Below are 12863 nucleotides of genomic sequence, written 5' to 3'. Positions count from 1 at the left end.
TGGTAAGAGCTCCTGGCTTTTCCGGTCCGTCCTGCAGGCGGCGCCACTCTCCCCACCTTCCATTCTTCCAGTCTGCCTCCCCTCCTCCTCCAACCTCCTTCTCAAGCCTCCTGCTCGTCTCATCCCCCCTACCTCGCTCTCACCTTCCCCACCCCCCCGTGCAAAGTGTATGAAGCGCACACAGCACTGCAGATGAGGCCTCCCCCTTTCCTCCCCCTCTTGCTCCCTCCTACAGCATAGCAACACTGACTAGGCAGCCAAGGAGAGTCTCTCCTCGCTCTTGTACCAGGGTTACTCCCCTCCATTTTAGATGCCTGCTCCCTCGACAGGATCATCTTATGAACCAACACCTTTCCCAGAGACACAGGCACGTGCTGCACTGTGATGTCGGTCTGGGAGGATACAGAGCTGTGCCCCGACAGACCCAACTTGAGTCTGACTCCCACTTCTCTGCAGTTCACTAATGCTCCACTCCCAATTCAACTGGAGACTTTAAGATGTTGGGCTGAAGTGAAAAGAAAAATATATAACGAATAAAACTCAAATTCATCCATCCACGCGTGAAGAACTTGTGCTTCAAAACAATCATCCAGGTCACAACACCAGGGTGGATTGAAGCTCTGGCTTGGCCTCTGCCAGGGACACTTGCTGAAGGATATTGGAAATATGGCATGACCTGTGCAGACGCAGGTAACAGCCTCACCAAACCATTTGACTCTCACAAGAACATCAGCTCATTCATCCAAGACAGAGACAAGTTGGGCTTCAGGGCCAAACGCCATTTACGATACTAAAACGGAGCCAACATTTGTGAGTCGCACATTTCTGGAACTTTATTGTTCGTAAATGCTGCAGTGAAAATAAACAAATACACACTGGTCAAAGAACACAAAACTACTCCTCTAGGTCAAGGTGTCCAGTTGTGTTGGCCAAAGAAACATCAAGTCCAACAGAACAGTAGCGCCAAAGCTAATGAGAAATGCTAAGTACTTCCAAAACAAAGGACAAAATCCAGCCCCCCGCCCCAATTTAATTTAATTAACAGTCAATACAAACCAATTGCAGTTGAATCAACATATAATATATATATATATTATTGTACTCAAAAGAAAAACTAGATTTTGTTATAAAATACATGTAACTTGGAGCCACCACAGTGACACTACAGTCAAGCTTACTGAATGAGGATGTATGAGGCTACCTTACCCACGGGTGATAGCAAATATTTATTTTGCTTGTACACAAAACCCTTTTTCAAAACAAGTCTAAAAGACTGTACAAATGTATGTACACCAGCATCGCATCCAGAGTTCGACAACAAAATGTCCATCTCACGACAAAATATTTTGAAGTTCCAAGTCTATGAGCTTCATCAAAGTAGCAAATACAGTAGGTCAATTTAGGAAAGTTACAGAAGGCAAAATGAACTGTGGTTTGGTGCGGCCTCCGTGTCTCTGCATCTCCCACAGTGGCCCTCAGTCACTGGATGGCTTGTAAAAACGCTCCTTCTGTTACGCTGAGGCAGATTTGTTGAGGCGGTGGGTCAGACCTGCTGTTTTCCCAGCTGCGCTCGGTCTCCTCCGCTGCGCGCAGACGAAGGAACAAACTTGGGAATGATGATGGGAAGAGGATTTCTTCCGGTGACCACGGATATTCCTGAGCCATCCACGTGTCTAAAGCCATTTTCCAGTACTGCGATTTGGTCCACCTCATCCTCCTCCTCATCCTCGTCGTCTTCATCATCGTCCTCCTCCTCCTCACCTGACATGTCGTCCAAATCTGAAGTTACTTTAGCCCCGGCTCTTTGCTCCGTGGCCTTGTTAGTGAGTGGCTGGTCTTCCTTGTCGCTGTCAGAATCAATGGCGATGGGCTCAGGCATTTTCTGAGGTAAGATACTGTTGATTGTCTTGTTTTGGTCTCTGCTGGCACTTTGGGTTTGTGAGTTGGACGAGGCTCGGGTCAACCGTGGCACCCCACCACGAAAAGCTACCGACTGCTTGCGTCTTTGACGGGCCTTTTCCGAAACGGCGATACGCGTGCCGGAAGTTCGCCTTCCCCCGTGTTTTCCCTCGCAGGTGGCGCCTTCAGCAAACTCCAGATCGTGAGTCACTTTGCTGACCTCGTTCATAGTGAACCCCAGCAGCACACTCATGCTCTGGCCTTCACATTCCTGGACACATTTTCTCCTGGTATTGACGAAATGGCAAAGGACGTCGGACTTCCACAGCCACAAGCTGGCAGCCAGCTTGTCCACCTCTGGCTGAGTCGGGTACGGCGCTGCATTGAAATACTCGGTCAGAAAGGCCTTCCTCGACTCGTATGACTCGTTCTCACGGCCTTTCGGGTCCAGGGCTAAAACGACAGGTTCCTCGGGGTTCTCTACAAACGTGAAGGGGCCACTGGTGTCCAGAGGGTGCGCTCTCTCCCCTGGAGGGCCACGCCTCCGTCGTTTTGGCGCACTTGTGTCCGAGCTATCAAAGGTGGCCCTTTTGAGGGCGCCGACTTGGGTCGGGCCGACACGCGCGGCCAGAACTGCCCGGCTGTCTTGTCCATTCTGGGACTTGCCGACCCCTCGACAATGCACCAGGTGGAGCGTGATGGTGGAGGCAGTCATGTTGCTGGTGTAAACTCCAAGACAGTGAATACACTTGTAGGTGAGCTTTTTCTCCACCGGGTGGACTGTCTGGATCACCTGGTGCCTCTCTTTTAAGTGGTGGTTCAATGACTCCGAGATGGGACCCTTGAGAATAGAGAAGCAAAGCGGGCACAGCGTCTTACCCACGTCTCTCTTGTAGGGCACAGAGGACTGAAGTGGCATTCTGGGCGGGGCAGTGTCATGTGACCCTGAGTGTGGCTTGGGCGGGTGCAAGGGCAGCAGCCTCTTGGCTGGCGACGCAGAGGTGTTGGTTTGTGCATGAAATGCCGCCGCCTCCTCCGGGGCGTCTTTCATGTTGTAGGTAGTGACGATCAGCTGAATGTTCTTGGGGTTACCCTGTTGTAGAGTCAGGTCAAAGGTCAAGGGGGAGTCTGTGCGCGGGCCGACCGCCTCGTCGGGGTGAGACAGCCGCATGTGCGCCACCATCTTCTCCACATCGTTGAAGGTGGCGCGGCAGTGTGGGCAGGACAGGCCGTGGATGAGCATGTGGTTGAGGAGCGTGTCACTGGGGAGATAGCGATTGCAGTACAGACACTTGCTGGTGAAGTTGTGGATTTTCATGATGTAGTTGGCCACTGCAGGGACCTTTTCGGCTTTGTGCTCTTTTTCAAAATGCAGACTGTAGACATTTTCCGGGAAGAGCTCATTACATATGGTGCAGATCTTCCACTTCTGCGTGTAGGTTGTGCCAAGAACAGAAGAGCCACCTTTCTTAGCAGTGACAGAGGCTACGGTTGTAGCAGCAGCCTGGACCCGGGACCCCAAAGGGTTTGACTTGAGGGATGAGGAGGCCCCAACCATCAGTGTACTTCTTAAATTCCCTCCAGCAACCAGCTGCTTGGCTGCGTGCGACTGTTGGGGCACAGACACCTGGGCGTTTCCCGGTAATGTCACACGGACTTGTTGTCCGCCCCGTGTGAAGGGGCTGGGTGACGCAGGCTTCAACCCCAGTGCTTCGTTCTTCAGACCTGAAAGTAGACTCTGAGCACTGAAGCCCATCTTTGGCGGGACACCAACTCTCTGCTGCACCGTATGAGACCTTGGGGTGGCCATCACAGCGCCTTTTGGGCCCATTCCAATGATGGTCCTGTCTCCTTGGCTTTTGACGGGGGGGATGACGATGGGTTTGGGACGGGGAACGATCACGCTTGTATGGCCAATCATGGCCGTCACTTGGTAGCCTATCTTCTCGTGATCCTCAATGACATGCTGAACAAGTGCCTCATAGGTTTTAGGAACAAACAGACATTTCTTGCAGTGGATCTGGTTGTTGTTGACACTATTCCCCGGGGTTCCTGCAGCGCCACCATTTGGGGAGCTTTTTTTCTCTCCAGGTTTCACGACGTACGGCTGGGCTACCTGCTGGAAGTGTTCTCTGTAGATGTGCTTGCGCACCACGTTGTACAAAGGGTCCCTGTATGTGCACTTCCTGCAGTAGTACACCGCCTGCTCCACATTGTCTCCCTGCCTTGCCAGCGCGTCCTTTGCCAAGACACCAGCGGCTCCTGTCCCACCTTGACTCTGTCGGACAGTGTTAGTGGGCACGTGAAAAAGTTTGATGTGAGTCTCCAGTGTCTTCTTGTTGCCATTGTAAGTGCAGTAGGGGCAATTCAGCAGGATGTTGTTCTCAAAGTCCTCGCTGTGGACGTTTCGAAAATGGCTCTTATACGCGGAGAAGTACTTTGAAGAGAAGAGGCAGCCAGTGCAGCAGAAGGGTTTTGATCTGTAGTCCTGTGGCGGAAAGTAAAATACAGTCAACTTGTAGGATAGAGAACACAGGCTTATCATCTTATACAAAGGTCACTCACCTGAACTTTGGTATGAGAAGGTTCCCACATGCACACATCCTCCCATGAAGTGTGTTTTATGTAGACCTCAGGAGGGGTGTATTCTTTGAAGTCCTAACACGAACGAAGATCGGTGAGTTAACAAAGCAACCATAACATCTGAGTACAGCAGCAAGTAAAGCACGAGGCAGAACGTGAAATAACTCATCATATTATAATTCGTGGAATTCTTCATTAAACTAGACTACATTTTTTCTACGTGTCAAGGCGTGAAACATGACAACCGATCAGTACGTACTGTAAATCCGGGGAGACCGAACTCCTCCAGGGTGAGCCACAGTGGGGGCAGGTGTTTGTTCCAGTCCATCTAGCACACACAGTTCAACCAATGAGGTGCCCCCCCCCCAAACAACCAACTGGTCACAGTCTTCAGACCCCCGATCGGTGAAGCAGTGTGGGCCAGTTGGGTTAGAACAAAAACCTGCACCATCACGGCCCCCTGAGAAGTGGCACCCCTTTGTAAATACAGCCATTGGTTGATTTCAAATGTATCACTTTCTTCAGGAAATAAGTACACAAGTCAAGTCATGTCATTTCATTCATATCGCAATTATAGTGGGGTTGGGAAATTTTTTAATTACATTGGTTCATTCATTAAAAGCAGAAATATTTTCATTGTATCTGTACACATCACCTTAAACATCAATTTAAAGCGCCAGCCCTTGATGGAGATTTTCCGGGCTCATGAAAGTGAGACCGCTGGTTCCTCAGCAGCAGGCTGTTAGCGCGGCTACTGCTTAGCAACACCTTTGGAAGACTAAACAAATAACACTAAAGAAATAACTGTTAAAACGAAACGACCAGAACCGTCACCCGTTTTGGAGTCAGGTGCAGTGTTTGTCAGCCACCTGAATCAGAAATGTTTGAAAACGTCCGGAGTGGAAACTACCATAAATGCAGTGCTCTCCGTCTCAGAGTCCTTCTACGGTGCGTAAATATCTCACACACATAGCAAAGTCTCAAGAGATTCACAACAAACTCACATCAAATTAAATGTTTTTCAGTTTGTCCTTTTGACAGAATAGTAGTTGAAATTCTGCAAGGTTTTTCTATTTTTTGCCACCTTGAAGAGGTATATTAAAACATGTTTGAATTAAAATGACTTAATGGTTCATGTTTTCACATCATGCAAACAGAAGGTCTCATCATTTTGAGGATGGAATCACAGGAGAAAAGTGTCAGGTGCGATGTGTGACAAAAGGGTGTCGGCAAGGATGAAAGGGAAAATGTCCAAAAGGGTGGTGAGGCCAGCAATGTTGTGTGGTTTGGAAACAGTGGCACTGAGGAAAAGACAGGAGGCAGAGCTGGAGGTAAAAGAGATGAAGATGCTGAGCTTCTCTCTGGGAGTGAGCAGGATGGATAGGATCAGGAAGCGGTAGATCAGAGGAACAGCACATGTCAGGTGTTTAGGAGACCAAGTCAGAGAGGCTAGATGGAGATGGTTTGGACATGTACAGAGGAGAGAGAGCCAGTACATTGGTAGGAAGAAGTTGAGGTTGGAACTTCCAGGCAGAAGGTGGAGAGGAAGACCAAAGAGGAGATTTATGGAGGTGGTGAAGGAGGACATGAGGTTTGTAGGTTTGAGAGAAGAGGAAGCAGTGGACAGGGTGAGATGGAGGAAGATGATCTGCAGTGGCCACCCCTGAAGGGAGAAGCCGAAAGAAAAAGAAGAAGAAAAAGAAGATATTGCATCGCCACTCATGTAGATTCTAGGGCTGTGTATTGGAAGGTATCTTGCGATACAATACGTATCCCGATACAGGAGTGGTGATACGATACACTGTGATATAATGCGATACTGTAAGTTCAGTAATGTATTGTAATAAGAACAATGATTTAAACGGGGATATTCAGATAATGCAGTAATGTATCATGCTGGTGACAGCTGAGTTGTGCAGTCTCCTACTCACATCAAGATGATCTTTGCAGTATTCCAAGCCAATGTCTCCCAGGACCCTCTTGACATTTTTCCTAGCTTTCCGTAGAGTTCCCAGGTTATTGATGGGGAGCTGGAACATTCTGCAAACCTGGAAAAGCACAACACATTCAAGCACCGTGCATGATGGAGAATCATTGGAATCATCCGTCAACTCAACCCAGAATTCAAAAACAATACTTGAATCCTGAAGTGAGCGCTTACTTAATCACAATGTGTTTCAGTCGACTTTCAATAGACACGGTATCATTAGCTATTCAAACTGTGATGCGCGGTTATCAAATATAAAACTGTTCGGCGGCTACTTGTTCTATTCCTTTCATGCTGTAAGACAGGAAGGGTGTCATTAAAAAGTGACACATTAAAGCAGAATTTATCATTCAAGCGGATAAAAGAAAACTTATAGCTTAACTACAGTCGAAGAAGCGTTGTTTTGTCACCAAGTGACAATAAAGCAGAAATGACCAGCACCGCATATTCATTCTCAAAAAAACAAAAGCTACAGGATCTGCAGTTGCTGTGGCAGGCGCTGATGCTGGACTCAATATTCTGAGGTTCCTAAAGTGGGCTGTATTTTCTACCCATTTTCAGATGGATGACCAAAACACTGGGTGTATGCTTTATACAGGGTTTGTCATTTTGTTGTCCATAATTTTTGAACAGAAATACAGGCTTAAGTCAACGTTCCCGCAATAACTGAATTAAGACCAAGTTATTTTACAAACAGCTCTTCACATAGAACTGTTAGTCAGCGGAACCAGCAAAGGCTCTCAGGCATGGAACATTATATGACATTTTGAAACCTATAAGACAATTCAATCGTCAATTCTATTCTATTTTTGCCTTTGTCAAAAAAAAGAACAAACAACTAATACTCATAATAACCTAAATATTATTGATTAATTTCAATAAAAATCTCAGTTCCCTCGCTTAGGTGCAGTGGAGAGCCCTGTTCCAGTTATGTGAAATTACGCTCAACTAAAATCAGCGATTCTTCCAATAGTGCCCTTATAAGGACAATTTAAACTGGATACCCCATTGCCATGGTTTCCACTACACGTAAACAATCATGGCTCAAGTGTGCGCATTCTGCCGGCACATGTCGAGGACGGGCCCGGGTCAGTACGCTGCACAGTGGAGTGAGATTTAAATCTCATGATTGAAGCTCGCATTTTCATTCTCATCAATTGAATAAATGTCCAAAATACTCCCTTTTTATTGGCACATTTATAAAAACAACATTGTTTTTAAATGTACTGCGAGGCTCTACAACACTATGGTTCTTTTATTCATATGATGCGATGATGATGCGTAAACACAACAATAAATGAATCAGTATTGAAGTGACGGACATAGAGAAACTTTACATACCAACAAGTGTTGAGCGAACAAGGAACTAAAGTCCAGAATTGAACCTATTCCTTAACAGGAGAGGTGTATGTGGCGTGAGGTCAAAGGTCACTGATAAACAGTGGCCTGCAGAAAGGCCACTCCGGCTATTTGAGTAATTCCTCCAGTAATTATTGACTCTCTCATCTAGTAATTTGATGAATGTTGCAACAGCAGAGCGAGTGACACACCAGAGCGCACCCCTTCTCGACTTTGTTCCTCCCGCATGACAGTTAGATGGCGCTAAAGAGTACCTCCATTATGTAAGCCTCCTTCCAGTCTACACTCCCCCTCCGTCCCATCTCCCTGCCTCGCAATACCATCACAGAATGGCGCCTCCTATTGAGTCAGCAGCAGCCTCTACAATATGTCTGCAGTAAGGGGGAGAAAAGAGGGGTGTAGGAAGACTAGCTGGGAGGAAAGGGGAGGGACAGAAGGAGCCAGAGAGATTGGAAGGGGCTGGAGAGAGGATGAGGTGGAGGAGTGAGTGAGCTACATGGAGGAAAAGGAAGGGAGGAAAGCGGAGAGAGTGGACTGGGTAGGGAGAGTGAGGGGAGAGATGAGAGGAAAGAGGACACAGAGGAGCGGAAGTGAGGGGGGAGGGGAATGGGAGGCAGAGAGGTCGGAGAGACAGGCTGGGAGTAGAAAGGAGTGGGTGAGGAGAGTGGTTGGGGTGGGGGATGAGGCAGAGAAACAAGGGGGAGTAAGTGGTAGAGGGTGAGGAAAACAGGGCACCATGGGCAAGCACAGATGGGAGGGGAGAGACTAAGCCAAAGAGAGACAGAATGGGAGGGAAAGGGGAGGCAGAGGGAGACTGTTTCAGGCTTCCCATAGAAACCTTCACCAGGCCATCATCCAGATACCTTCTGAAGCAGGACCCGTGTGTGTGTGTGTGTGTGTCCATCAATGACGCGTCGCTAGGTGACATCACACACCAGATGCTCGGACTTGAACTTCGATGACACTTGTTTGTTTTCATTGCCAAACACCTTGATGGAGACTCGACCAAGGACCTCCAATTGTAGACCACCTAAGGATCAGTGTGGCGGACCAAACCATGCATCAGCCGTCTCACGACACGCTGACAGTAACGATGCAGCATTGTTTACCTTCTGAACTGTGACTCTTAATTGGGAAACAGATGCGCATCCGCGGGTGGAAATGACCCACTGGTTTACGAGTTCTACCTCGTCGACACCTTTGAGAGCCCAGGTGGGTCGCTGGCATACAGCCGTGCCACCAGAGAAGAATGGGCACGTTTGAGGGTGGGTTAGCATGCTAGGCTAACAACCTCTCAGCACCCTAAAGAAACACTCTATGGTCAATTGACTTCCACCTATATTACGTGGGACTCTCGTCGATAAAGTTAAACGCCAGACAGCGGCGCAAAAGACGCGCAAGTCCGAACAAAACACGGGCTGTAGTCAAGTCTCCTCGGCTGCCGTCCAGCACCACCTTTCACATCCCCGCAGGTCGCCCCGGCTAACAACCACCCCGCAGCGTGACACACAAGTTTACCTGCTTCCACGTCCAGTCCTCCCGTCTTGGTTGTGTCAACTCAGGGCGACTGAGTTGACGGGTCGGCAACTCGAATTTACTATGCGTTTGAGTTCAAGCCCGGCGGAGGAAGGGGCAGCCACCCGCCTGACGGTCTCTCTCGCCGGCAGTCTTCCTCCTCTGCTCGTCTACAGCAGGGAATAGAGGTCCACCGCCGCTCTTTAGCTCAATGAAACCTCCATCGGTTGCGTGTGTTGAAGCGAAACCCTTTCCTTTCTTGAAACACGCGGCCAGCGTCCTCTTCTTCAAATGACCAGTCAGTGTTTTTCTTGCTGCGGACACCGCTTCCACTCGTTTGACAGACAATACACATCCAGCAGAGGGATCCAAAATGGCGCAAATAAAATGGCCGGAAGTGACATACACCGACTTGATTAAACCAAACAATGTTCCCGACTGCGCTTAATTGGGGTGATGATTATATTTGGTGGTTTCAATGAAAGCATTTAAAAGAGCTGTGCATCTTTGCAAAGGCCGTTTGGGCCGGTTTTTAAGTCAACAACCCGAGCTGCGGTTGGGTTGCAGAGTGCGCATGCGTTATTGGGCTGCATCTGGTCCCACACCCCTCCCGAGCGGATGCTCGGATGTACACACTGCCTCAGCACGCAGATGAAACGGCGGCGGCGGTAGGTGGCGCTCTGCTCTGCCGCCCAACTCTGCCAAACCGACCGGGACTACTTTCCTGGGCGCTCGGTCTCCCTGGGACAGATGGGGTTAAATTCCCGACGGCTGCTGGTCTTCGCCAGTTACTTCATATTTTTCATCAGATTTTGTCAACAATTCCCTTAAACAAAGTCTATGAAAAAGTTGGTCCTTTTCTGTTACACATAAGAAAATCATGATTTGAACATTCACACAACTGTGAGTGATAAATACATAATACATCACCAGACTCACTGTCAGTGTTGTTCCTGAGTCAGCCAATCTCTTCTAATGCTCTTTAATAACCCAATAACGTGTCTCAGGAACAAGACGTTTTGGCAGCACAGCTGCAGAGATGTTGCTCTAAATCCATATTGGGCTTTCACTCTTTAATGGAGGAGAAAACAAAGTCTTGTTGGGGCCCTAATTTTATTTTATTTTTTTATTGGAAATGCACAACATAAACAGAAATTCACTCTTTCAATCAACAATAGCAAGTTGGAATTGAGTGGTGGGAGTGAGAGAACACTCCATGTTAAGAACTGAAGCTCTTAGTTTTGGGGAAAAAAAGGAGGGACTTGGTGGATCGAAACATTCGAGGGGCTGTAACTGGAGAGACATGCCACTGGTTCAGTGCTGCTCCACTCCATATTCCTTCTTTGTTGTACTTAAAAACAAAACAAAAAATAGAAACAAGGATCCAGGAAGGAAGAGCTATGTTGTTATAAAGCACACCTGCTTCATGATGTCCTCCAGTAAGAGGTCAAATGTGCTTTGATGGACTGTGACTCTGATGCGCTACTCTACTGCACTGGCTGTGTGGTACAGCTACTCAATATTCATTGTTCAGCTGGATGGTCCCAGAGATGGCAGGAAAGTCACCGATCATGTGGTCGCGAAGAGAGTGAGCAGTCCTTTCACAAACGACACAATCTCATTACCGCCCAGTTTGGACTCGCCGTACACTCGATCCACAAATGTTATGGGAACCTGGTGCAGAAAATAAGGAACTTCAATGAGCCTCTGCCGACACTTCCATCTCAGTCAACTCACTTCTCCAATGGAGTAGTTCAGCTGCCTGGCTCGGACAATCATTTCCATCTGGAAGACGTAACCCTTGGAAACACAGCGCTCGACCAGACTCTCCAACACCTTCTTTTTATACAATCTGTTTGGGCCAGAGTCGAAAGAGTGAGATATGCGAGGTGAGAGGCAACTTCATACCGAGTCGGTATCAGTTCCTTCCAGCTTACCTGAAGCTCCCAGTTAGGTCTGAAGCGCCAGGTCTCAACAACACTTGAGTCACAAAGTTTGCGCCTCGACTGATCAGTTTCCGCCGAAGGTCCCAGCCATACACACCGCCACTTCCTCTGTATCGAGTACCAGAGACCAGGTCGTAGTTGCCTTCCTTCTGCTTCCTGACAAGCATCACAACAGCCTTTGAACCATCAGTTTGCCTACATTTATATTCAGTTCAGGAAGGGACTTACTCGATAAATTCAGGAATGAATTTTGGCTGTGGAAGAAAAAAAAAGTTCACTCAAGCACATTTTATTTGGATGTAAAACCATCTCTGACATAACAGGAAGTAACCAACAAAGCAGGGTGTCAAAACAATAAAAACAACTTCAAGATTATGTGATTGACAACCAAAGCAATATGTCTGACGTAACTCTTGAGATGTACTGGTCGCACAAAATTTAACACGCCAGTCCTAAAATATTGTCAAAACAGAGACATGTTTCTTCTTTCAGAGAACAAAAGTACATATTCAGACACTATGTTGCCATCAATTTTTATCTGTCGGTTTCTGCATTGCCAGAATGTACGTAAATATATTTCCCTATAGTAGTAGCCAATACATACTGTACAAAAAAGTCCATCTTTCTTCAACAAAATGGCATCAAATGCAGGAAAACAATATCTTCTCACTGCCATACTCTTTATCGCTCTTTATAAAGCTGGGACCCACTCACGTGATGAGAGAGATCAGCATCCATGATGATGATGAAGTTCCCTGACGCATGCTTCATGCCATGGATGTAGGCAGTGCCTGTTATGGAGCACAAACACCTTATCAGCATACATTTTCGAGGATATGATCATTTTCCTTATCATTCTGTGCAGACATACCGAGCCCCAGCTTTTTTGCTCTAGGTCGTAAAAGCTGAAAACCAAAAAGGCAGACTTCAGCATGTTGTCAAACGTGACGGTCAGACCTGAAGTGACTCACTATTTTGTCTTCGCCGTAAATAGTTTGCAGCTGCTCAGCCACCGCGAGTGTCCCGTCCGGACTTCCGTCGTCAATCACAATAATCTCATATTTGTAGCCACTATTGAGACATGAGCACAACAAGTTATGACTTGTCACTGAGCCCAGGGCGCTTGGGAAGTGAAACCCAGCTGTGTCAACATCCCAAGACACGAGCTGTCACAGATCCGAGGCGACTTGACGCTCATCACTGACAGACCTGTCGCTAGCTAGCTATCGTGTTAGCTGAGCACACTCGAATGAGTCCACGGGATTGACCTTACCTTTCACCAAAGTATTTGACCAAAAGCCAGATTATTAGGGGGAGATTTTCCCTTTCATTGTAAGTTGGTAGTAAAACAGAATATTTGTCTCCATCAGTCTTCTGAGGCTTTGAAGTCTTTCTGCTCGCCATGGAGACGTGGGACGAGTACGGAAGCCAACTCGGCGAATGACGTCACATCCGTATTTACAATTTTCAAAGTAAGATCAAATCGAATTTTATTATGGTATTGTCAATAGTGGAGTCGTCATCAAAATACATTTAGCAGTATTATCATAAACAATTTTAACAGTTTAGAAGAA

The 12863-nt window shown here is 47.4% G+C and overlaps 2 protein-coding genes across 3 annotated transcripts; both read right to left on the bottom strand.

Moving 5' to 3' along the window:
• Nucleotides 1-251: 251 nt before the first annotated feature.
• Nucleotides 252-9797, bottom strand: adnpb (activity-dependent neuroprotector homeobox b). Of its 2 annotated transcripts, none has more exons than XM_053850197.1 (4): nucleotides 6644-6792; nucleotides 6414-6530; nucleotides 4465-4557; nucleotides 252-4387 (listed from the first exon to the last, which is right to left on the bottom strand). In XM_053850197.1, exons 2-4 carry the CDS (start codon nucleotides 6519-6521, stop codon nucleotides 1544-1546), a joined length of 3045 nt encoding a protein of 1014 aa, XP_053706172.1. In that variant the 5' UTR covers nucleotides 6522-6530; nucleotides 6644-6792; the 3' UTR covers nucleotides 252-1543. The 2 variants fall into 2 exon arrangements, with proteins under 2 accessions (XP_053706172.1, XP_053706171.1); XM_053850196.1 differs by lacking the exon at nucleotides 6644-6792 and adding an exon at nucleotides 9347-9797 and having other exon boundaries at nucleotides 253-4387.
• A 653-nt stretch (nucleotides 9798-10450) lies between these two features.
• Nucleotides 10451-12728, bottom strand: dpm1 (dolichyl-phosphate mannosyltransferase subunit 1, catalytic). The gene is made up of 8 exons (XM_053849793.1): nucleotides 12563-12728; nucleotides 12261-12360; nucleotides 12161-12194; nucleotides 12004-12080; nucleotides 11518-11543; nucleotides 11281-11445; nucleotides 11081-11195; nucleotides 10451-11017 (listed from the first exon to the last, which is right to left on the bottom strand). The coding sequence occupies exons 1-8, from the start codon at nucleotides 12691-12693 to the stop codon at nucleotides 10913-10915; spliced, it is 753 nt and encodes a 250-aa protein (XP_053705768.1). The 5' UTR covers nucleotides 12694-12728; the 3' UTR covers nucleotides 10451-10912.
• Nucleotides 12729-12863: the final 135 nt, after the last annotated feature.

The sequence above is a fragment of the Synchiropus splendidus genome, chromosome 18 (assembly GCF_027744825.2).
Source record: "Synchiropus splendidus isolate RoL2022-P1 chromosome 18, RoL_Sspl_1.0, whole genome shotgun sequence".
NCBI classification, from domain to species: Eukaryota; Metazoa; Chordata; class Actinopteri; order Syngnathiformes; family Callionymidae; genus Synchiropus; species Synchiropus splendidus.
Note: the sequence above shows the minus strand (reverse complement) of the source record. Positions and strands in the feature narration are given on the sequence as shown.